Genomic DNA, 26,993 nt, shown 5'->3' with positions numbered 1-26,993 from the left:
AAGATTGTATATTTATTCAATGTTTAGTCGCAGATATTGACTGTAGAATGACATGGTATAATTTTTAAAAAAATTGTCTCGTTTATTTCGTTATTCAGTGAGCAGCGTTTTCACTGCTGTATTGGCATATTTTAGGGCTAATGTCGGGTTTATCTTGTTGCTATGAAATATTACATAACATTACATTACAGGCATTTGGCAGACGCTCTTATCCAGAGCGATGTGCAACAAAGTGTATAATCATAATCAGGAACAAGTGTGTCGAAAACCCTAGAGAGAAGTACCGTTCCAAGTGCAGGGAACAACCGCATAGTTCAACTTGGACCCTGTAGGTTAAACTGATTAACACTAACACAAACAAGAACAGCAACAACGCAGTCTATGCAAAAATACAAGCATTAGTTAAGACGAGTTAAGACTAAGTCACCTACGAAACAACTACCTAGTTACAACCCTAAGCTTACAATCAATTTAGAGATGAAATTGAGAATACGATTTCTCTCAGCATAATGACGGATTTAAAGACTAAACGAACTCACCCGATATTGTCTTCAAATGCACTGTATTATTTATTTAGACATTGGCAGACTACAGCATAAATTGCGTCTTTTGTTTATATTCAATATTAGTAATTGCAGCGAGAAACTGCAGCTGTAGGTCGTTATGTTACGGTAGCAACGGAACGAAACGGACTATTAGGCTACCGTCATTGTTTCATTATACCAGCGTGTTTTCGCGCGTTTGCACAGAAACTCAGAACCTATCAATAAAATGGTTTAGCTATTTCTCAGCATAATGACAGATTTAAAAATTGAACGAACTCACCCGACACTGTCTTCCAATGCTTCCCGACGGTCAGACCGTCCCCTCACTGATAAAAACTAGACCCTACGGCAATAGTTAAGACGAGTTAAGTCACCTACGAAACAACTACCTAGTTACAACCCTAAACTTACAGTCGATTTAGAGATTAAATTGACAATAAGATTTACAGCATAAATTACGTCTTTTGTTTATATTCAATATTACTAATGTCAATATTAAATAATGTCTGCCACTGTCTTCCACTGCTTCCCCGACGTTCAGACCCTCCCCTCACTGATAAAAACTAGACCCTACGGTGTCGGATTACTTGCGTCGCCATGGATGTCGCTTGCCGTAGAGAAGTTTACTAGATGTCGTAACCGTTTAGATTTGGAGCCACAGCTCTTCTGCACCCCACCTAATAAAAACGTCCAAATGGCAGGCAAACAATATGGCGGACATATGTAGTCCCAATAGGAAAGTTGTAGAGCACATTCAGATGCATCAGTCGATGGAGTTTTGTGTTGATCTGACGTACGGTGTGGGAGTTATGACCTTTTAAACAGGACCCTTTGTTATAGCGCCACCATCTGGCCGACATAGGTGATTTGTCGTACCTGAGTAGTGGGGGGCCATAGGAACTGACGTACCAAATTTGGTTGGACTACCACTTATGGTTGCTGAGCCTCAGACATTTTAGCAGAGAAAACTTCCACGCCCCAACTAAAAAGTCAAAATGGCGGGCAAACAATATGGCGGACATAGGTGGTGCCAATGACAAAGTTGTACAGCACATTCAGATGCATAGGTCCATGAAGTTTTGTGTTGATCTACCTTACGGTGTGGGAGTTATGCCCTTTTACGCATTACCCTTTGTTATAGCGCCACCATCTGGCCCACGTAGGTGATTTTTAGTGCCTGAGTAGTGGGGGGCCATAGAAACCCACCTGCCACATTTGGTTGCTCTAGGTCTTATGGTTGCTGAGCCTCAGACACTTTTAGCGGAGAAAAATAAGAATAATAATAATAATAATAATCCGAACAGATACAATAGGGTTCCACCAGCTTCGCTGCTTGGACCCCTAATAATAATAATCCTAACAGATACAATAGGGTTCCACCAGCTTCGCTGCTTGGACCCCTAATAATAATCCTAACAGATACAATAGGGTTCCACCAGCTTCGCTGCTTGGACCCCTAATAAAGAACAGCACAAGGAAAACAACTGTTGGTAGGACATCTGGACAAAAAGGGAGAGAATTTTCTGAAGGAAGGATAAAAACAAGGATTCATCAACAAAAAGGGATTGTTTTTGGGGATAATCCTAGATAGACCTGTGTACTCCCCCAAATTGGAGGTAACCAAAAGCCAAAAGATCCTGAGAGAATCTGTTATATGAATTAGTAAGACAGCTAGCTAATTAGCTAACATTAGCTACACTAGCTGAGATCACTGACAGAGTGACAGTTGACAGTGGAGTTCTGACAGTTCTCTGCCCTTCCTCTGATTGGATGGTTGAGCTACTTGCATTTTTAAAATTTGATTTAAATAATTGATACATTGTAACACAATGGCAGCAGCAGCACCAGTAGCAGCACTAGCCAGGGACCTCTTTCAGTTTCCACCAGAGATCCATACAGAGAGTGGCAGAATGAAATATAAACAAAAAATTCAGAGAGAGATTCCAGAGATTCTATTTAAAGACTGCAGTCAAATTGTCATTGCTGCAGAAAAGGTGTCATTACTAACTTCTTTTATACAGAGTATGCATCAATATGGCATTCAGCTCTCAGCAAACATTATAAACATGTTACAAAAAGGGGAATTTGCAAAGGACATCAGATATATACATTTGAGAATAGTGATGAAAGCACAATTGACTGTGCTATTACAATTGATATCAGAATGGCACAGAAATGGTGCAACAAGGTGAGGCTGCCCTCATAGCCTTTGACTCTTTCAAAAGATAGGCAGTGTTAGAGAGTAAAACATGAGTCTGACTACTGGGCCCCAATAAACAGAGCTTCCTCAAAGCCTCACTACTACTACAGAGTGGTGTGTCGTTCATGAACGATTTGTTCCTTTTGAACTAATCTTTTTGGTGCACGAAAGGAACTGACTCATCTCCATGCAAGGATTTGTTCTCCCCTCTGTAAGTTAAATTGGAAACTTGCCATTTGCTGAAGTGGCAGCTACTCCTCCTATTTAACCATATTTCACCATTGGCCATGCTTTGCTCTGAGGCCCTTTCGTCAGTGTGACTGAAGCAAAAACAGTTCAGTTCCTGAACTGAAAGCGGTGGGGACCGACTCCGTGAAGGAACTGGACATGCTGATTCCTTGGGTCTGGGTCTGAAACTGGAATGTGTTTAACACTGGTGGCTGGTGGTAAGCTCTACGTGTCTTTCTCCCTCTAATGCCTCCATATTGCAATGACAAACTTTCCTGAGTAATGTGTAGACCTATAGGATAAAAAGCAATTTGTTTACAGTAGCTGGTTAGCCCAGTTATATATGAGAAACGCTAAAGGCTATGAGTAGCCTACTCTCTTATTTGCGTGATGTAAATAAACTGTGAACAAAAGAGGCCATTAATTTATGATGCAGGAGACACACACAACACAGTTACGCAACACAAATACAAATAGCTATAGCCATAGCATGTGAAATCATATCAAATAATCCTGGTGCAGCAACGCAGAGCACAGCAATTCAGTAGAACCTGTGAATTACGGGTCATAAAATCAGGACAGCCACCAACTATGAAGATAAAGAGTTTAAAACCTAAATGTACTATCTGGATTTTGGCTGGCTATTTTACAACCAATTTGATCCACTATAAATCATCTGCACCATAAAGCTACAAATTCATTTAAATTTAAAAAAAAATTGTCCCACATTGTTAATTGTTAATTCATCTGCTCTTTCTAATAAAATAAAATAAAACTAAAATTTTAAAAAGAGGTGAAGTGGTGTATAATGCAATTATATGTAAAATACACTCCAGAAGTTTTGATATATTACAAATATAGTTTCAAATGTTTTTTTACAGGTTTATCTCATTTTAAACAAAAAATGGTTTACTTATTTAATACGACTTCATTTTCTATCAGTATGTGGAACATCCAAGGCCTGAAATCAGCCTTCGAATTAAAGACTCTACATTGCAATTTCCAAAGGAGTGTAAAGGAAATGGATATTATGATCCTACAGGAAACATGGTGTAAGGCAGCCATGGTCACCCACTGTCCCCCAGACTACAGAGAGATCATCATACTCTCCAAAAGGTTTAGCACTGTACATCAGGGCAGAGATTCAAGGGGAATAAAAACCAGGTACAAATCTAAATTACACAATTTTATAGATCCTTTAAATTGGCAAATTTAAATATTAAAATAAAAAAAGACCTTGTCCTTTCACAGAAAGATATATTTCTCTGTGCCATATACATTCCTCCCTCACAAAAACGGAAAACAGGCCTGTTTACTTCCGGTTACTTCCGCTAATTTGCATAACATTTAATAGAATGTATCATGTATTAATTAAATTCATTAGGAAAAATCTTTAAATGGTCTTTTCAAAACCTTTCAAGTTACAGAAAAGGGAGAACACATGATAAATAACGATTATTGATGCATCCTGCAATGCACAGGAAGGTTCAACTTCTCCCTAAATTAAAAAAAAATCTCTTTCCGAGAGATTTACAGCTTAAAAAGCTGAATTCGCCATGAGAGACGTGAAGATTACAGATGTAACAGAGCTAAACTAAAAGGCAACATTGTAGTTTTTCTATTAATCACTCAGTTGGCTACAGTAAGTTGTAACTCATGTCATAACAGGGCTGCCAACTTTGAGAGGTGACAGAGAGAGGCTTTTCCCCAGAGGATTGTTTTTTTTACAGGTGGAGCGGTGAGTTCAGGAAGAAAGTCACTCACTTTACTTGCAGTCACTCTCACATCAAGCCCATCTGTGTCTACGACAGGTGTATGCAAATTGGAACTGCTGATATACAGAATATGTATTATTAATATTTCATATTTATTATTTATTCCAGAGGACTGAATGCTGTTACCTATTAAAATGCAAGTTCTGCAAAATTACACATATTAAACTGCTGAAAGTAACAAAAATCTACAACATACAAATACATTTTGCTATATTAATACAGCCTCTTTTACAGTGGGTTATCAACTGTCAGACTTGGAACATGAACATTCCTTAATTGCGACGATGAAATTGAACCTCTGGAAACATCACTTCACAGTAACCGGTAACTTTACTAATGCCTTTTTTGCTTCCTGCGACTTATAACTGTGAATACGTACACATTGCTAGAAAGGCTGATAGAGGCGGGACACTTCCAAAATATGATCTCAGTGAAGAAAGACAAGTTCCATGAATTGCTACCGGCGGTACACGCCCCCTTAGCAGCCAATGCAAGCGCTGGGCGACATCCAACATATTTGCTGGCACAGAAGAAATTGGCTCCGGAGGATAACAAAAACATTTTTTCTACATAACTATGTACAGAATGTTACCAATATTTTGCCTATTGGGATGGCAAGTTGCACCTTGGTGGGGCGGCATGCCCCATACCAATACAGTATAATGCTTCTCTAGCTTTTTGCTACAGTCGCTCATAGAAATAATAAAGGGAGGACTGAATTATCATAATCAAAAAGGATATTAATCCCTGGGTTTCTTATGACAACAAACATATCCAACAAACAACATCAGTATTGTTCACATCCATGCCATGCAAACCTTACTGTTTTGGTCAGTTCTGTTTCTCCTGTAAGGAAGTCCTCAGCAAAGTCCCAGATACATAAATACATACCACAAAAAAGATAAATAAAAATAAAAATATATATATTCCAAATTCACAAACCAAAAAGTCTGATCCTCAGCAAAATGAATACAACCAACAGTGAAAAAAGGTTGATTTCACCCAAGTCTTCACCACTGGTATGGTCCCATGATGAGTGTCAAACAAACACAGAAAACTGGTCCAAACAATCCCAACAGTCATCAATCTTGTGTTTACAAATCTTTTCTCAAGACTTTTTAGCAGATCTGCTACTTGAGACAGAGATAAAACTAGGACTCTAAAGCACCCACTTCCTCGTCAATCAATTGTGCCCTCCAGTGTAACCAGCCACACCCTTCTTTTTTCTACTTTTTCCCTCCATTTTCTGAACTCCTCCCCTTCCCTCCAACTTATCTACAGAAAGGGGTCAAAATCTTTGCTAAAACCTTAAAAGATGCAGACCTGGGATGCATCTTTGCTAAAACCTTAAAAGATACAGACCTGGGATGCAACCAAACAGTCCTGCCTTACATATATGCCAACAGGGGGCGCCAGAGAATGCAGCTGCAACCCCCCTGCCCACACACACAGAGCTCCACAGAGACCACGTCATTCTGCTCGTCCTCCTGTCCCCCCATGACACCCCAGCACCCCACGCCCTGAGTACCGGCCGTGCCCCACCAGCAGAGTCTCTGTACAGCAGCAGCCCCAAAGCTATGCTGCGGCCCTGTCAAAACCCCCTCCTCCACCCACGTCCCCTGCCCCGTCAGAACTGGGAGAAATCAAGCACCTGCTGGGGATCCTCCGCGGCAGACTGCTGGGGCCTCATTCATAAAAATGTTCTTAGATTTATACTTGAACTTAGTCTTAAGATCATTTCTGACGGTGTGCTTACGTTCAATTCATAAAAGATACTGAGCATAAAGAACCTTGCTTATGCAGGTTCTAAGAAGCCCATTTGTAACTTAGGCACCTGTGATCTATAAATCTCAAATTAAAATTGACGGTACCTGAACGTGCCTTACAATCAGCGATTTCCTCTTACATAATGCTAGCACAAATAAGGGTTAAGTCAGGAATAACCATGAACCAAAAATGAAAAGCAAACTTTTTGGAAGACCAGATCATGGCGATGGTAGAGGAGATTGAAGACGGGCAACACGTATTATTCGGTGGACTAAATAGTGGGTTGACAAACAAAGCCAAACAGGTAGCTTGGGAGTGTGTCGCCGCTGCAGTGAATAAGGTGGGGCAGCAAAAAGCTAATGCAAAGTTCACCACAGGCTTGGACGCATACTGCAATACCCCTACATAACCAGCAGGAAAACCACTTACGTCAAGTCTAGACTTTGCGTATAGATAAGATCATTTCCACGTCAAAGTAAGGTTTTATAAATAACTACTTGTATGTGGTTTTCTGCGTAAGTCATACTTAAGATCAAAATTGATCGTAAGTCTGTTTTATAAATGAGACCCCTGAACTAACCCTGCTGTTACAGGCTACAACCAACAGGGTAGGAAGAGAAAACCTGGCATAATGGTGTTTTTCATTAAATATCTCATATGTAAATAAATACAAATAACAATATGAAGAATAAAAACCTTAGTGTTAGATACTTTGTTATTATACTTAGGATTATATCATTTTTATTTGTCAATTCAAAATGAGATCTTTTAGTATTACGTCATGGAATCTTCAGGGTTTGTACTCTGCAGCATTTGGATTAAAAAGTATAGATCCTAAATTTAAAAAACATAGTGTGGACAAGCAAGGACTAAATAAAAATGTTTATTTTCTGAATCCAGCAGTTCCAACAGTTAATGCCCTTGTTAAAATGTTCAACACTCTGAATACTGAACACAAGCGATTGCGTGCTAGAACCCCTCACTTAACCCACATATAATATATATTTTATGTGATTAAATGTAATAATTATCATTAAAAATAAGAATTATCAATTAAATCGCCAAATTCATTGACTGTTTGTCAACAGTGAACTAGTGGAATCAACTAACAAGTCAAAACAAGCTCTATGTCAGGTTTTAAGATTAAAACATTGAATTCAATACAGTTGAGGCCAAAAGTTTACATACACCTAGGCTAAAGACATTCAAACTCAATTTTTCACAACTCCACACTCATGTTACCATACATTTCCTGTGTTAGGTCATTTAGGGTATCTACTTTATTTCCATAAGAGGTCATTTCAAAATTATAGCTAAGATACAAATTTATTTCAGCTTTTATGTACTATATCAGATTTTCAGTGGGTCAAAAGTATACATACACTTTGTTAGTATTTGGTCGCATTGCCTTTTAATTGCTTAACTTGAATCAAACGCTTGGGGTAGCCTTACACAAGCTTCTCACAATACTTTGCCCATTCCTCCTGACAGAACTGATGTATCTCAGTCAGGTTTGTGGGCCTCCTTGCTCGGACAGGCTTTTTCAGTTCAGTCCACAAATTTTCTATGGGATTCAGGTAAGCGCTTTGTGATGGCCACTCCAATACTTTCACTTTGTTGTCTTTAAGCCATTTTGTTACAACTTTAGAGGTATGCTTAGGATCACTGTCCTGTTTGAAGACCCAGTTGCGACAAAGTTTTAACTTTCTATTTGATGTCTTGAGGTGTTGCTTCAGTATTTTATATGATCCTTCTTCTTCAAGATTCCATCTGTTTTCTGAAGTGCATCAGTCCCTTTTCCAGCAAAACACCCCCACAACATGAGGCTGCCATCCCCATGCTTCACAGTTGGGATGGTGTTTTTCCGATTAAAAGATTAAAAGCCTCGCCCTTTTTCCTCCATACATAGTGCTGATTATTATGGCCGAACAGTTCATTTTTGTTTCATCTGACCAGAGAACACTCCTCCAAAAGGCTAGGTCTTTGTCCAGGTGATGACCCGCAAACTTCATTCTGGCTTTTTTATGCTGGTCTTGGAGTAGGGGCTTCTTCCTTGCGTGACAGCCTTTCAGGCCATGGCGATGTAGGATTCTCTTAATGGTGGATGTAGATACTTTGGTACCTGATGCTTCCCACTCCTTCACCAGTTCCTTTGTTGTTGACTTGGGGTTCAGTTGAACCTTTTGGACGAAAGTTTGTTAAGACCTGGGAGTTAATTTATGCCTTCTTTCTGAACAATGCAGTGTCTGTGTGGTCCCAAGATTTTTATATTTGCATACAATTGTTTGTACAGATGATCGTGGTACCTTCAGCTGTTTGGAAATTGCTCCTAAGGAGAAACCGGATTTGTGGAGTTCCACAATTTTTTTTTGAGGTCTTGGCTGAGTTGCTTGGATTTTCCCATGGTATCAAGGGCAAAAAGGCTGTGGCACTAAAGGTAGGCCCTTAAATACAGCCACAGGTGCCTATTAACTCCCAATTAACCCCTAATTATGACAACTGGCCAATCAGAAGCTCCTAAAAGTCATTACATCAATTTCTGGAATATTCCAGACTGTTTAAAGAGACAGTCAAATTGGTCTGCGTAAACTTTTGACCACTGAAATTCTGATATAGTGAATTAAAGCTGAAATAAATGTGTCTCTAATCGATTGTTTTAAAATGACCTCTGATGTGAACAAAGTAGATTCCCTAATTGACTTGCTAAAAGAAATGTATTTCCATTTCCCTAGGGGACACCTTAGTGACGTCATCACCCTGTGCCAAGAATCTCGGAGTGGTGATGGACAACTGGCTGTCCCTTTCCAAGAACATCACAGCGGTAAGCCAGGCGTGCAGATTCTTCCTGTACAACATCCAGAGAATCCGCCCCTTTCTCACCACCTACTCACTACTCAACCCAGCTCCTTGTCCAAGCAATGGTACTATCCCGCCTGGACTACTGCAACTCTCTTCTGGCTGGCCTACCAGCATCTGCCATCAGACCCCTGCAACTCATTCAGAATGCTGCAGCTCGTCTGGTCTTCAACCTCCCCAGACACTCCCACGTCACACCCCTGATCACTACCCTCCATTGGCTGCCCGTTATGGCTCGCATCAAATTCAAAACATTGGTCCTAGCATACCAGGCAGTCAAGGAATCAGCCCCAGCATACCTCCACAAGATCTTCAAACCCTACATGCCAGCCAGACCCCTCCGTTCTGCTACCTCAGGATGCCTGGCACCCTCCCCTCTTCGCACTTGCGCTTCCTGGTCACGTCTCCTGTCTGTTCTGGCTCCACGATGGTGGAATGACCTTCCTGTGGAGGTCAGAACAGCTGAGACCCTGACCACCTTCAAGCGGCGACTGAAGATTCACCTCTTCAGGCTGCAACTCTCCCCATCCCTCCCTACCTCTGTGTAGTCTCTAATTGACTATGTAATCTTAGGGTTGTAGCTAGGTAAGCTGTTTATCTTAGTTGACTTAGTTATTGCACTTGTGCCTACTCAACTATTGCTTGTTTTATTTGCATAGACTGGTTTGTTGCTGTTTTTGTTGTGTTAAGTCTGCTTCATACTTTCCGCGTCCACGTGTGCGCGAGGGTCCGCTTTGGTCCTCGTGACGTAAATGTCGTCATGTCCGAAGGGTCTGCGCGGACCCCTATGCGGACGTCTGCGCACTGCCCAAAATATGTGACTACGCACAGCAAGCGCGCCGACTGCGCATGCTCCAGATAACAAAATTTAATTTAAAGTTATTGCACTCGTGCCTACTGAACTATTGCTTGTATTATTTGCATAGACTGTTTTATTGCTGTTTTTGTTTGTGTTAATCAGATTAACCTACAGAGTCCATGTTAAACTACGCGGTCGTTCCCTGCACTTGGAACTGTACTTCCCTTTAGGGTTTTCAACACACTTGTTCCTGGTTATGGTTATACACTTTGTTGTACGTCGCTCTGGATAAGAGCGTCTGCCAAATGCCTGTAATGTAATGTAACATGAAATGTGCGGAGTTGTGAAAAACTGAGTTTGAATATTTTTAGCTTAGGTGTATTGTTGTACCTTTGACCTCAACTGTATTAAGCAGTCTAGTAGATTAATGCATTGAAATCATACATTCTTTCTTGAATGCAGACTCACTACCTCTAAATTACATACAGAATATATTACACAACACATTAAACAATTAATTTAGAAATACCAGAAAAGAGAGAGAGAGATGGATAAGCCAGACCTTGCCAAAGTATCACCCACTTCCAGTTTAATGCCAAAGGATGAAAGGAAACCAGCTAAAAACCCACAACGAAGGAGCCTTTGCAGCCTCAGGACAGCTACATACTAACTGAACCTATTTGAATGAACCAAATTATAAACCTATTCAAATTAACAAATTACAATGCTACCTGGCCCTAATATGTGAATACACTATTGCAGATTACCTGACCACAGTGAAAAATTATAAACTCAGAAAAACATTGACAAAATACAGACTCAGCGAGGACAGCCTGGCCATCGGCAGACTCGGTTGCCTCGGGAAAAGAGACTGTGCTCCCACTGTAACCAACAAGGAACAGAGACAGAGCTGTACTTTCTCACCCAGTGTGAAAAATATAAAGAAATTAGAAAACATCTTGTTAAGACATTTAGAACAATACACCTAAACTTCCCGACCCAACTGTTGTATAAATTGCGCAGCCCACTATGTAGACACCTGCCACAGACAGAGGGACAGCAGTGACCCCCTAACCCCCACCAATTAATATATGTACAAATGTGTATATATATATATATATATATATATATGTGTTGCATATGTATGTATGCATATACAGTTAAGCCCGAAATTATTCATACCCATGCCAAATTTGGAGTTACAGTGAATTTTTATTTGACAAATAGGTTTCTTCTGGCTGGAAAAGGCATGACATAAGAAGGTGACAAAAGATGGTAAGACACTGTGTTAGAGATATTAATTAAAAATATGACCTATTTTTGTTTTTTCTTTTTTTTTAACATTTTGACAAACATTCCATGTCCAAAATTATTCATACCCTAATCAGTGGCAAAGCCTTTATTTGCCATCACAGCAGTCAAAAGGTTCTTATAATTGCTAACAAGCTTTTTGAACGTCTCCACTGGGATTTTGGGCCACTCCTCTTTTGTGAAGATCTCCAGGTCCTTGAGGTTGGAAGGCTTCCTTGCCATCACTCTGGTCTTTAGTTCCCTCCACAGATTCTCGATGGGATTCAGGTCTGGACTCTGGCTGGGCCACTCCAAAATGTTGATATTGTTTTCTGTTAACCATTTCTTGACCACTTTGGCTGTATGTTTCGGATCATAGTCTTGTTGGAAGGTCAAGTGCTGCCCAAGGCCAAGTTTTCTGCAGACTGCCTGATGTTTTCCTCCAGAACCTTAATTTAGTCCCTTTTCTCATGATGCTGTTTACCTTGGTTGCCTGGCCCATTGACTGAAAACACCCCCAAAGCATTACATTCCCACCGCCATGCTTGACCATGGGGATGGTGTTCTTGGGGTTGAATGCTTTTCCTTTCTTTCGCTAAACGAAAGCCACATCCCTGTGTCCAAACAACTCAATTTTCGTCTCGTCCGATCACAGAATTGATGACCGAAAGCTTTCTTCTTTGTCCAGGTGAGCTTTTGTGAAGGCTAGGCGAGCTTTTGTGTGCCTCTCTTGGAGAAGTGGAGTCATCATTGGTCGGCGTCCATGGAGGCAAGCCTTGTGCAGTGTCCGCTGGAGTGTCTGCCTTGAGATGTTGGTACCAGAATTGCTCAGATTCTTCAGGATGACCTTGGTGGTGATCCTTGGATTCATCTTGGCCTCTCGCACTACCATTCTTGCCAGCGCATGGGGTCACTTTTGGCTTCCTACCACGCCCTTTGAGATTTTTCATAGTGTGGAACTCCTTGTACTTTTTGATGATGCTTTGCACTGTGGCCACTGGCACTTGAAAACACTTGGATATGGCTTTGTAGCCTTTCCCCTTCTTGTGAGCAGCCACAATGCACAACCGGAGGTCCTCACTAAGCTCTTTGGTTTTAGCCATGACTTGCAATTGACTAGAAACTGACTAGAGAACAACTGCATCAGATGTTCTCAATTTATAGTTGATTAGAATGTTCTAGAACATGATAGAAATTACCAGGACCATTTGGAATGGTATAGAAGCTTGCATTTCTTCAAAAATTTGCAACAATTTCAAGGGTTTATGAATAATTTTGGACATGGCATTTTTTGTAAAAAAAATGTGTATAAAAAAAACATAGAAATAGGTAACATTTTTCATTAATATCTCTAACACAATGTCTTACCATCTCGTCACCTTCTTATGTCATTTCCAGCCAGAAGAAACCTATTCGTCAAATAAAAATTTACTATAACATGGGTATGAAGAATTTTGGGCTTAACTGCATATGTCTTTTACAGTATTATAATTATTGTTTATCATTATACACTAATATACATATACAATATACATATACAGTCAGTTATATCTTAATCTTCATATTCATTAGTATTCATGTTATTGTTATTCCTTTCATCTTTGTTGTTATAATTCTGATTGATTATTGCGCTTTGGAAATATGTATTTCAAAATATGCCATGCCAATAAAGCATTTTGAATTTGAAATTTTTTATTTTTCAAAAAAAAAAAAAGAAAAGAGAAAGACGGGGGGAGGGCACAGAGAGAAAAAGAGAGGGGGGAGGAAGGGCGGAGAGGAAGAGAGAGAGAGAGAGGGGGGGAGGGAGGGAGGGAGGGCAGAGAGAGAGGGGGGAGGGATGGAGGGGAGAGAGGGGGAGGGAGGGCAGAGAAAGAGGGGGGGAGGGAAGGCAGAGAGAGAGGGGGAGGGAGGGCAGAGAGAGAGAGGGGGAGAGAGGGCAGAGAGAGAGACAGAGGGGGGAGCGAGGGCACAGAGAGAAAGTGGGCACAGAGAGAGAGGGAAAGAGATGGAGGGAGGGCACAGAGAAAGACAGAGAGAGAAACAGAGAGAGTAAAGGGAGGGGAGACAGAGAGAGAGAATGAGAGGGGAGGGGAAGAGGGAAGGGGAAAAAGAAAAGGCAACAAAATGAAAGGCAGAAAAAATGAAACACATAAAACCATTAAATGAGAAAAAGGAAGAAGCCAAATAAGAGGTGGAGATTAAAATAAACATAGATAGAATAAAACAAACATTTTTAATTAACAAAGAAACTGAACTGAAAGGAGAGAAAGGGAGTATGAATGTGAGGTAGATGAAGAGCAAGAGAGAAAACAAAAGCAGAAAAACAGTGCAGCAAATCTTATCACTAGATAACCATTCTGTTTGTTACAGTGTCAGAATAGACCCACACCAGCACTTTAAAAAGCCAGTGAGCAGTAGATTCCACTTGAAAGTGTAAACAGGACTCACCACATTGTTTCTGCTGTGGGGCTTTAGGTGTTTCAGCGACCTCATCTTTCAAGAGGAATGAACAGCACAGAAAATCCCTGCCCCTATTTATATCTATTGGACGAGAAAGCTCACCCACCTCCCACCAAGGCTGTTATCAGAAACAACTGTGCTGTGCAAACATACACACACACACGCACACACAAACTTCACGTTTCAGGCCGTACTACCCTGAAAAGAGGTGGAGGTGTGTGCCACTGACAACCGGTCAGACTCCCTCACTTCAGAGTGGAAAACAGGATCAGTTTGTCTCTTATTAAAAAATTAAATAGTGGAATACTCTCACATATAGTAAAACTAAAATTTGGATCAAATAAGTGATGAGAGAGAGAACGACAGAGAGAAAGGTATTTGGGAAGAGAGGGAATGAGGCAGATATGCAAGAGAATGAATGGTAGGAAAAAGGAGGGAGAAGGAAGAGTCAGGGAAGGAGAGAGAGGGAGGAGGGGAAGGGAGAAATAATATAGTTAAAAAAAAAGAGTGGAAGGAAAAAAATGGGAGTAAGGTCAGAGAGTCAGGAAGGGACAGCAACAAAAGAGGGAAGGAGAGAGAGTGTTGGGGGATGGGAATAGAAATAGAGTGAGGGTGACAGAATTCAGAAAGAGAAGGGGAGGAAGAGTGAGAGAGAAAAGGAGAGAGGAAAGTGGGGATGGGTAGTGTGAAAATAAAAAGAAGAGCCCATCAAGCAAGTGAGGGGAGAGCAGAAATGTGTGTGTGAGAGAGAGAGAGAGAGAGAGGGGAAAATTAAAAACAGAAAAGGAAGAAATTAACAACTGAAGTTCAGATTAGTTTTGGGCTGTGAGGCTGGGCTCAAGGTACCAGGCAGAGAGACTACTATAAGGACCGGTGGCCATGTGTAGCCAGGTAGGAGGATGGAGAAAAACTGGCCGCGGGGAGAAGGTGTGCTCCTGCATATTAAACACACAGCTTAATTTCTAATATTCCAATTTTTGTTGTTGGTCATTAAGTCAATGCAGGCAAATTATGAGGGTCACACTCATCACAATCAGATGCCTGAACACAACCCACTGGTAAGAGAAAGAGAGGAAAACTGTGAAAAACTGCTGCTTAAAGAAGAGTGAGTGAGTGAGAGAGAGAGAGCAGGAAGCTGAAGGAATGAAAGAAGTATAATGCTGGCGAGAGTGAGAGACATAAACCGGGCCCCAGCTAAGAAAACACAAAAAAACAACATGGAGTTCCTACATGAAGCACTCAGAACCTGTCTTGGAAAAAACGGAGAAAGTTGGGGAGGAAAAAAACACACACAAACATCATGGTATTCCAGGCCCATATTTACGAAATCTACATTGTCCATTCTGCACATTTGCACAAGAGTCTGGAACTGTTGCTAACCAGCATATGAAACCCAGGGAGAGGTGTACAGAGGGATAGAGAGAGGGGGAGTGATGAAGAGGGGCAGAGACACAGAGAGAGAAAGAGATAAAGAGAGTGGATGCATGCTGAATAACAAAAACCTCTTCGCTTCCCACAATTCTCTGGCTGAATCCCAACAAGGGATTCCCCATGAGCACAAAGAGAGGAGAGAAAGGATCTTGGTCTTAGCCAGGCCCATCAGAAAGACAGCCAACAGGCAGGCTTTCACTTCCGTTGGCCATTATGGAAAGAGCCTGCTCATGCATGAGGATGTAGATCTAGTCATTAGTTCCTTACTGCAAGCAACAAGCTTAGGCCACAGGCGGTGATATCACCTCTTTACACAAGAGAACACACATTACATAAGCTGCACCACTGCTGTGTTAATACTGGGGGAGATTTCACCTGTAGCAATTACAAGGCATGTGTGTATATTCAGAAGGGGAATGAGCTTATACAGTACGATAAATTGGTCACTGACACTAATATATGCAGGAGTATGCAAACACACGTATACACACTTCTCAAGCATATCACATCCCATCACTGGCTATTAAATTAGAGCTCACAGGAAGTATAAAACCTTGGTACTAGTCAACAGGGAAGTGAATGAAGCAGACAAACCATACCTTCAATCAACCTACAAACCCTCTACACCCAAACCAGATTTCTCCATTCTGCAATCTTGAAAGGACTGCTTCTCCCTTCTCTACATGATGGCATCTTCCAATCACAATACCTGCCTCTACTGGCCCCACAGTGATAGAAATAACTTCCCAAAGCGGTCAGAACAGCCGAATCATCTGTCATATTGCAACACTGACTGAAGCGACATATATTTAGTCTGCATCTTAGCTCTCCATCCCATCCCCACCACAACCTCTTTTTGTACTAATTTACGCAGCAGTATTTTTATGGTCATAGGTTTCTTTTATTAGGGCTTCTTGCAGACATAGTCTGAAAGTTCTTAGAATTAGTACTGTAGTCCTTAAACTTTAGTTCTACCCTAGTTAACTTTCACTAGAACTTTAGTGATGTTACTTCCTGGTCTGGGAATAATTTTTCCAGATCTGACAATACTGCTCATATTATACTGACTGTGGCAGCACTCAGTGTATTGTAGCTTTGCTGACCACCGCTATGATATGTTTCACCCTTTCTTCTCCAGTCTGTGTGCACTCTGTCAGTCATGTACAGTTGCATGTTTATGTTTCATTGATTGGGAAAGGTGTTGGGGCAGGAGTAATTAGGGATTTAGATAATGTTTTGATAGGCGAGGGATTTAGTGGAATTAGAAAAAGTTACAGTTACACTCTTTATTGAGTTACACTCAATGTGTGTGGGATCTGGTCTTTAAAAATGTTTTAATTGGCCTGTAACAATCATAGGCAATACAAATAATTATCTTTGTAATTGACGTAATCATCTTCGTCACCACTTTACCTTAATCAGCACCATAGTATGGCATATGTCAAGCCCTTTTAACAATGAATAGCCTGACCATATTCTCATTATAGATATCTCGAATTGCATTTTGACTAGTCAAAACATTAATTTAAGATATCTGTAATTACATTTTGACTAGTAAGATTGAAATTACTTTTGAAATCACTCCATTTAAATTATGACAAGTCCTAACTCAAATTAGAGATATCTCCACATTAGTTCTGACTAGTCATAATTCCAATGTAAGATATTGTAAGACATAAGATTTAACTGCTGTACCCATTGATATACAAAGTGTGAGAGGAGGAGAAGAGAAAAAGAAAAGAAAAAAGGCACGAGAGTCAGAGAGAGTAGTGGTACATATATTTTGGGTTGGAGGGAAGATAGCTAGCTGTCCAGACAGTTTTAAAAGCGATAGATAACCAATTCTGTATTGCAAATTGGGAGTAAATGCCATCTGTATTCTTCCAAAGAATTAACAAGTTAAAGGCTGAATCCTTGTATCGGCTGACTGTCTCCAGAACTTTGTTCACGCAACAGGAACACGGCAAAAATGAAGCACTTACACCCATGGCCTTACAATATCTTTAATTCCTTGTGATTTAAGATATCAAAATGATATTAAAAATATTAATAGTCAAAATACGATGTCTCAAATTTCAGTTATTACTACTCACAAGTCCATTTAATATATCTACAAAGAACTTACGAATATCTTGAAAGGAGATCAATCTTATTTTGGAGATATCTTCAATTATCATTTTAACTGGTCAAAATCCAGTTGTAGATATCAAAAACGTGCTCCTTGTTGTAAGGAGGTCCTCATTCTACTAATGCAGCGACCGCCATCTCAGACCAACCTGAACCAGAGTCAAACGTTTTTGTCAGTTTTCATCATCTGTTTCGTCGTCTCTTTCCACTTCATGGCATTTTCTTACTTTTTTTCCCCCCGAGAACAGCCACCGCTATTACTTCAACCAAAATTGATCACACTAGGTTTGCAAAACATTACATTTATATAATATTTTATTTTGCAAATCAAATTTATCCAAACAACTTGCAATAAGTGTATACCTTAGGTCCTTGGAACATCTACAGAACATAGGTCTGACAAGGTACAATGCTCATAAACTATCAGTTATCCAGTGCCATGAATATAGCTAGTTCTAGCAGTAAGCATGAATCCATTGTGAAGCCTTGCGTCAAGTCAGGCACAGCAGATTTGACTGGGAATGATTTTAATATCATTTTGACTAGTCAAATTGTAATTACAGATATCTTTAATCATCCCTCGGAATGTGGGGCTTGCCAATACCATAGCATCGTTTCAGAAAATTATTTAAAAGCAAATTAAATATGTTAAACTATTCTCATTATTTATGTTGGCCTATTTATTTTTTAATATGTCATTACTTTGTCATCATCAGCACCATCATTATACAAAGACAGAAATACTAAAAGCTAATAACACTTTTCATGACAGAAGGCTATTAGTAGCAATACCAAAATAACAATAGATTCAAAATTATGTGGTAGAATCAGCATAATAGCATCTGAATTTAAGAGCAACAAATGCCAGCTTTATGACTTATTATCCATTTATTCATCATGATTCATTACCATGAACAATGGACACAAGAACGTTGTGGTAGGTATCATTATTAATTGTAATGTTAATTGAAATATCAAAATAACAATATCATCAAAACAATAATGATGGTGGATTCATGTAATCCCAGGCTAAGGTTTAATACTCAACATATTTTGATACAAAGGTTCTGTGCAGGCACCCCTCAGTTCAACCCATTTCAGCATTGATCAGTCAATTACAGACTTATTACTTGTTCATGCGCGGGTGTGCCTGTGTAAACAGGTGCGTGACAATCTTATGTCTTCTTCTGAGGGGCTCAGGAAGGAAAAAAAATCAATGCATGGAGAGTAATTAGTTCAGTGTGAAGAGAAACATACTGTCCATAATAATTAAATTTAATTTAATATGGCCTGGGTAAATTTGTAGTTTTGTATGGAAATTTGCTTTTTTGGCACCAAAGGCTTACTAAAATGCAATACCATAGGTAACCACCATCCCTTGTCACCTGATCTTAACCCCTGAGGCTAACAAAAAGATCCGATTCACAAGCTCACCAGTTCATTACATGGAAGATGGTAATAATAGCTTTGTAACAATGTTGGAAGATCCACACAGTGGAGAGGATCTGTACCCCTACATACAGATTAACATTCAGCTGAATGAGGCAGCAACAAAATTGAAGTCGATGCATTTACAAATGACCTTCCCCCGCAAACATCATGTACCCAGCATGTAGCCAAAGTAACTACACTGGCTCACAGCAATTAATTCTTATTCTACAGGAGTATCCCAAGCTAATAGTACATTTCCACCTTATAAGAGTGAAATTACATACACTTTGGTGCCCCACACCACTTGTAGCCTTATAAGCTGGTTGCTACCCATCAAACCCATTGCGGACAAGAAAGCACATAGTTACATTTATGATGCCTCCCTGGGTGGGCCTGGCTCCTAAAGTATCAATGGACCCCCAACACACAAACTCATTCAGCCTTGGGAAGTTGCTTCATCTGGCATGACATAATCATATGTCAACAACTGCCGTGTGCAACCTCCTGGCTTCAGCAGTCACATAGCCCCCTCCTGAATATCAGTCAGGAGGGGGCTTCACTGTTGAGCCTGTTGAACATGCTTCAACCCAGCACCCTATGAACGTCCTTCACCAAAATCTCTTGGCCAATCCCTCACATTTGCAGCAACGAGTGTAGTGCCTGAACCAGGGCGAAGCCACCACCGTGGCTACTTCAAATTGGGCCAATATGACGGGTACACATCCTATGAGGCTTTTAGGAGGACGCTCCAGTTAGTCGCAGTGAGCAATGGCTGGGATGAGGCATGTGCATAGGTGGCTGTGTCCAAAGTGCAGAGGTGAAACACCAGGCCCTGGCCCATCAATTCAGACACCCCACCCCCCACCCATGTCCCTATCACAGCAGCTCCATGAGCATGCATGACAGCCAGGAGAACCACTGTGCGTGTTCCCGGCTGACCTTCGCTCCTGACATACCTTTGATGAGGCTGTGCAGATGCCCGTATGCTAGATGCCTTCACCCGGGGCATAACTCATGCATGCCTCTGCCAACAGGTATGCCTCACCCAGCCTGTCACCCCAGAAGTAGCGCTATATCACACACAGCTCATTGAAGGCATTTTCATTGCTTCCTAGCTGCCTTCTCTTGAGGGAAGTGTGACAATGTTGCAGTATGTTGCATTGGTCAGAACTCCAATGTAAAACAGCTGTTTTTATAACTCAGTTTTAATCATCGGATCTCCTGACACATGCCCCCCCCACATTCTATCTGTCATTTTGAGACATGCATGCTTTTTATATTTCCATAGCTGTAGACTTTATTAAATTTGAACGAGACCACAAAATTTTAATGCTGATTTCTTCAGAGACTTCACAAGGGGAGACAAAATGCAAACTTACAAAATCAGTGTCAAAATTTCAAAATTCCATTGCTCTAAAGTTCTAAAACATCAGACAAGAACAATGGGAGATGGTTACAGTTGAGGCCAGAAGTTTACATACACCTAGGTTAAAGATATTCAAACTACATTTTTTTTAACAACTCCACACATTTCATGTTACCATACATGTCCTGTGTTAAGTAAATTAGAGATCTACTTTATTTCCATAAGAGGTCATTTCAAAATAATAACTAAGATACAGATTTATTTCAGCTTTTATGTATTATATCAGATTTTCAGTGGGTCAAAAGTTTACATACACTTTTACTATTTGGTGGCATTGCTGAATCTGACCAGAGAACACTCCTCCAAAAGGCTAGGTCTTCGTCCTGGTGATCACCTGCAATCTTCATTCTGCCGGTCTTGGAAAAGGGGCTTCTTCCTTGCACGACAGCCTTTCTTGTTGGATGTAGATACTTTGGTACCTGATGCCTCCAATTCCTTCACCAGTTCCTTTGTTGTTGTCTTGGGGTTTCGTTTGAACTCAGATGAAAATTTGTTCAGCCCTGGGAGTTAATTTGTGCCTCCTTCCTGAACGATGCAGTGTCTGTGTGGTCCCAAGATTTTCATATTTGCATACAATTGTTTGTACAGATACTCATGGTACTTCCAGTGTTTTGGAAATTGCTCTTCAGGAGGAACCAGACTTGTGGAAGTCCACAATTTTTTTCTGAGGTCTTGGCTGAGTTGCTTGGATTTTCCCATGGTATCAAGGGCAAGAGGCAGTAGTTCTAAAAGTAGGCCCTTAAATACAGCCACAGGTTCCAGTTAACTCCCAATTCACTCCTAATTATGACAATTGGCCAATAAGAAGCTTATAAAAATTTATTACATCAATTTCTGGAATCTTCCAGACTGTTTAAAGAGACAGTCAACTTGGTGTATGTACATTTTTGACCCACTGGAATTCTTATATAGTGAATTAAAGTTGAAATAAATCTGTCTCTAATCGATTGTTTTAAAATGACCTCTGATGTGAAACGCTGTGGAAAAACTGGGTTTGAATATCTTTAGCCTAGGTTTATGTAAACTATTGGCCTCAACTGTATGTCCAGTGACAGTGTCACAGGCAGGCAGCAGATAGGTACACTGACAGTAGCAGCAGACAGTAGTAGAAATTACACTTCTCAATGTTGATTTCTCAAACCACTTAACTAGCCATTTCTGGTAACATCAGCTACCGTTTCATCTTTGCGAATTTAGATGTTAGCTAAATAATTAAAACTGGACTACAGTTATCTTTTCAGTAGGATCTTTGTGGGTAACTAGGATGTCTAGCTAACTAGCTAGCAAATTTACAACTTGATATGGCTAGCGCTAGCTAACAGTGAATGCTAATCAATTCCCTTTCACAATTTGAATGTGGACTTACAGGCAGTTTTTTTTGGTGGGAAATTTCCTGCACCTATGGTGCTATACTCAATACACACTATGTATTGCAGCATTACAGAAAACATGATATAAACATTTGATACACTACTATATATGATCTAATACTTGTTTAAGGATGGTGTTTTGAATTTCACAAACTAAGAAAATGAATTATAAAAAGACATTTAGTGAAATGTTTCCATTTACTGAAAGCCTCTGAAGACAGGAAATTAAATTGATCAACCCTAACGCTAACATCAGTCTACTCTCCATCAAGGTGTGTCAGCACAGAGCTTTGAGACTGTATATGTATACTGTAATTCAAACAGCATGTATTCACCATGAGCCTAATTCTACTCTTAAAGAGCCTAATTCATGCTCTTCTGAGTACTGACTACATTATAAATGTTTGCATAGTGAATGATTAAGCGAGATTACTTGATAAATTCAGCAGATAAAATATAGATTATACTGTTATCATTGTATATAATTGTTATAACATTCATTCCTCACAAAGAGATTTGTAGGTGCCTTATCACCGAGTGACTGGTGTAAGCACAGCCATGATATGAATTTAATCAGTCAATTACATTTTGACAGATATTAATGAGGGGTGTAGGATTGATTACTTTAATTTCTTGTCTTTTGATCAAACATTTCACTAAAAATATAGTTTTTGTGATTACTATCATTACATCTGTTATGTCTAATGGAACACTGAAGAATATAAACTGTTGAATCTGAAACACCAGTCCGGTAACACGCTGACCCCTACCCATCTCAGAAAAGTAAAGACTCAACAACAGGAACTGGGCTGTTCTCTCAACTTCCACACTTCTGTACAGGTGAATTCCAAAGGAGGAAAATGCTTAAACGCTTCGCTATAGCCACAACACCCATCTTAGGACTGCATCCTTCATGTCCCCTCCCCTTAGAGGTTAAAAATGAATATAGATTTGGCATGGGGGGACCTGGCTATTGGATATTGGAAGCAAAATGCCTGTAGTTGAAGAGAAAAGTACAAAAAAGAATGATGGGAGAGAATATAAAGAGGAACAGCAGAGGGAAAGCTTTCTGTAAAGAGGACATAGAAAGAAGGAGGGGTGAGAGAACGAGGAAGACTGTATGAGAGAAGGAAGGATGTAATGAATGAGAGACTGTATGAGTGTGAGAGGAAAAGGAGGAGGGGAGAAGACAACAAAGAGCATGATGGTTTGAGAGAGAGAAACAGGAGGGAGGGGGAGAATGCATGAGTAAGCAAGAGAGAGAGTGGGGGCAGGGAAAGGGAGAGAGAAAACAAGAGTGTATGAGAGGAGATTGAGAGAGCAAGGGGGCAGAGTAAGAGTGGGGGGGGGTGAGAGAGAAAGCTAGAGTAGTCGTAGATGGGTAAGGGTGAACAAATGAAAAAGGGTGTGAGAGAGAAATGGGGAAAAGAGATCGAGAGAGAAAGGGGGAGGGAAAGAAAAGCAAGATAATACAGAAACAGAGAGTGAGAGACAGAGAGAGATGAGAAAAAGGAAAAAGAAGTGAAAGGGAGAAACCCATTAGTCAACAAAAAACTAATAACCAACTAAGAAGCTGAGAAACAATCATGGTTCATACAGAAAGATTTATATATATATATATATATATATATATATATATATATATATATATATATATATATATATAAATGAGAATGAGCATACAGTGCCCTCCATAAGGTTTATTAAGGGCTATGTATAAAAGTGCTGTAATTTCTACATGGTGAATCCAGAATGTATAAAGTTTTAAAGTGTATTTTAAAACCAAAATAATAAAACCTGAGAGTCTGCACTTTAACCACGTGTATCATTTGGTTCCAAGTCTATATTTTTGGAACAAAGTCCAATCAAGAAAAAACTAGCATTTGGACAGAGACACAATTTTTGTTGTGAGTTATTTGATAAGAGGGTGGCACAGTGGGTAGTACTGTCGCCTCGCAGCAAGAAGGGTCTGGGTTTGAATCCGACCTGGGCCTTTCTGTGTGGAGTTTGCATGTTCTCCCTGTGTGGGTTTCCTCTGGGTACTCCAGTTTCCTCCCACAGTCCAAACACACATGGGTGAGTTCCTCTAGTGCTTCCTCCTCAAGAATTTATTTATTAACCTTTATTTATACAGGGTAGACTGACTGAGTAGCAACACCCTGCGAATGCTCTCGCCCCTGACATGTTCCTGCTCCCCCCGGCCTGAGGGTGCATGCACTTCTCAGAACACCACATGGTGGCTGACCCATGGGCAGGGGTGAATGGAGAATGAAACCCAGCTATATCCGGGGAGGGACAGTTGGAGAGCTCAGTGACTCTTGTTCCAAAGAAGGGACAGGTACCTTTATAACTGGTGGCTGATCAACCTCATTTCATACACCTAGGCTAAAGACATTCAAACTGAGTTTTTCACATTTCATGTTACCATACATTTCTTTTAGCAAGTCAATTAGGTCATCTACTTTGTTCAAATCAGAGGTCATTTTAAAACAATCGATTAGAGACAAATTTATATCAGCTTTAATTCACTATATCAGAATTCCAGTGGGTCAAAAGTTTACATACACCAATATGACTGTCTCTCCAAACAGTCTGGAAGATTCCAGAAATTGATGTAATGACTTTTTAGAAGCTTCTGATTGGCTAATTGTAATAATTAGGAGTTAATTGGGAGTTAATTGGCACCTGTGGCTGCATTTAAGGGCCTACCTTTAGAGCCATTGCCTTTTGCCCTTGATACCATGGGAAAATCCAAGAAACTCAGCCAAGACCTCAGAAGAAAAATTGTGGAACTCCACAAGTCCGGTTCCTCCTTAGGAGCAATTTCCAAACAACTGAAGGTACCACGACCATCTGTACAAACAATTGTATGCAAATATAAAAATCTTGGGACACACAGACACTGCATCGTTCAGAAAGAAGGCACAAATTAACTCCCAGGGCTGAACGAACTTTGGTCCGAAAGGTTCAACTGAACTCCAAGACAACAACAAAGGAACTGGTGAAGGAGTTGGAGGCATCAGGTACCAAAGTATCTACATCCACCATTAAGAGAATTCTACATCACCATTGCCTGAAAGGTTGTCTCGTAAGGAAGAAGCTCCTACTCCAAGAATGGCATAAAAAAGACAGAATGAAGTTTACAGCTGATCACCAGGACGAAGACCTAGCCTTTTGGAGGAATGTTCTCTGGTCAAATTAAACAAAAATGTAACTGTTTGGCCATAATGATCCGTGCTATGTATGGAAGAAAAAGAGTGAGGCTTTTAATCTGAAGAACACCATTCCAACTATGAAACATGGGGGTGGCAGCATCAAGCTGTGGGGGTGTTTTGCTGGAAAAGGGACAGGTGCACTTCAGAAAACAGATGGCATCATGAGGAAGGAGGATTATCTAGAAATACTGAAGCAACAACCCAAGACAACAGCTAGAAGGTTAAAACTTGGTCGCAACTGGGTCTTCCAGCAGGACAATGATTCTAAGCATACCTCCAAAGTTGTAATAAAATGGTTTTAAGACAAGACAATGTACATAAAAGCTGAAATAAATCTGTCTCTATTATTTTGAAATGACCTTTTATGGAAATAAAGTAAATACCCTAATTGACTTAACACAAGAAATGTATGATAACATGAAATGTGTGGAGTTGTGAAAAATAGAGTTTGAATGACTGTAGCCTAGGTTTATGTAAACTTTTGGCTTCAAATGTAAGATCATGCCAAAGGCACTGATGAGGAGGTTCCAAGGCATGATTTCATCAGTGATTGGCCTGAATCAGACATGTAACATACCCAGTACGACAACATGCGCCTCGTGAGGGACCTCATGATTCACTCCAGGGAGCACAGGTCCTCCTTGAACCTTCTTAGTCTAGACTAGGAGAAGGCCTTTGACAAGTCGCATGTGCTTGGAGAGGGTATAACATCCCTAGGTCCCTCTTGCACTGGACAAAACCGAGCAGAGTGATTGTCAATCAACTTAGCGGTGCCCTCTAGCATCCCTTCTGTATGTTATCTACCTCAAACCATTCCTTCAAACCATCAGTTAACCCAGGCATTGTGGGGTACCCACTGCCAGGTGCCCAGGGAGGGTGGCTACAGGTGATGGCGCACATGGACGACATTACCAACTCCAGGACAGATAGTCACTCTATCACCACTGCAACTAAGTTGCAGAATGACTTCTGTGCACCCTTGTCAATAGAGACAAATGCAAGCTTTTTCTGTCATCATGTTGGAGTGAGGCACTAACTGTTCCCTTTCCTATACACAGAGAAATAATCAAGCTCCTGGAGGTCACCTTTCCTATACACAGAGAAATAATCAAGCTCCTGGAGGTCACCTGCCAGGCAGATGAAGAGGGGAAGCAAAGCTGGAAGGGGGCCTTCCGCTACATCCAGACAAAACTCCACAGCTGAAGCGCGCAGCCCCTAGCAATGATCCTGGGACTTCTCTTATACGTGGGGATGCCTTTCCCCCCAGATAAGGCCACCAGTAAGGACATCACCAGAGTGGCATTTCATTTAGTCAGGGGGAGCAATATTGAGAAACTCCATAGTCCAGTCCCTCCTCAAGGGGGAGAATAATGGGAGGGACAGATATTAACATCATTCTAGTGCAAGGTCTGGCTGCACTGGTAGAAAATGCACAGAAAGTTTAGAAGGCCTCTGGTGCCTTTGCCAGGTACTATGCCACTCCCATCTTGAGGGCGATGCACGCTGTACCTAACAGTGCCGTATAGCTGGGATGGCCCTTATGTCTATCAGGCCCTGAGGGACTTCAGAATTGTCCAGGGCTGGTCTAACCTCTGAGTTATAAAATGAGCATGGCACATTTTATATCTAGCCAAACTATAACACTCACGAGAAGCGGGCCAGCCCGGGACCCACAAACTATCTTGTCAAATGTCACACAAAGCTTTAAAAAATAAACAGAAAGATACTGCTTGGATGTCTGCCCATATGGGTCTCCCCACTGTTTATGTATAGATGGCACTTAGCCCTAATTGAACGCTGCCCCCACAGATGCAATGCAGAGATTCATAATTTGTTCTGGCAATGCTCTGTGGCTAGACAGGTCTGGGCATTTTTGTCATCGCACAGGTACTGTGGGAGGCAAGGTACATCAAGGTCTACCAAAAACATCAGTGGACTTGATCACTCTCAGGAAGAGGATTCAAAAACTCCTCCAAGGTGGCGTTTTGGTGAACATGCAAAAAAATAAAACCCTGTTGGGTAGACTACTGGAAAGAACTGATCATCTAGCCCACGTTCTGAGAAGGACACTTC

The 26,993-nt window shown here is 40.7% G+C and overlaps 1 protein-coding gene across 6 annotated transcripts in view; it reads right to left on the bottom strand.

Moving 5' to 3' along the window:
• The window catches only part of LOC135254976 (zinc finger protein 710-like), an 88,699-nt gene that overhangs the window by 38,062 nt on the left and 23,644 nt on the right, over nt 1-26,993 (bottom strand). The window contains exon 1 of one of the 6 annotated variants that reach the window (XM_064335621.1): nt 13,909-13,991. The exons of the other annotated variants lie outside the window; for them this stretch is intronic. Within the exon in view, the coding sequence (XP_064191691.1) occupies nt 13,909-13,953 (45 nt within the window). The 5' untranslated portion in view covers nt 13,954-13,991. Of the gene's footprint in view, nt 1-13,908; nt 13,992-26,993 lie in introns of those variants that run through there. 6 annotated transcript variants of the gene reach the window in all.

The sequence above is a fragment of the Anguilla rostrata genome, chromosome 5 (genome assembly GCF_018555375.3).
Source record: "Anguilla rostrata isolate EN2019 chromosome 5, ASM1855537v3, whole genome shotgun sequence".
In the NCBI taxonomy this organism is placed as follows: Eukaryota; Metazoa; Chordata; class Actinopteri; order Anguilliformes; family Anguillidae; genus Anguilla; species Anguilla rostrata.
The sequence above is the reverse complement of the archived record's forward strand: the minus strand, read 5'-3'. Positions and strand labels throughout refer to the sequence as shown.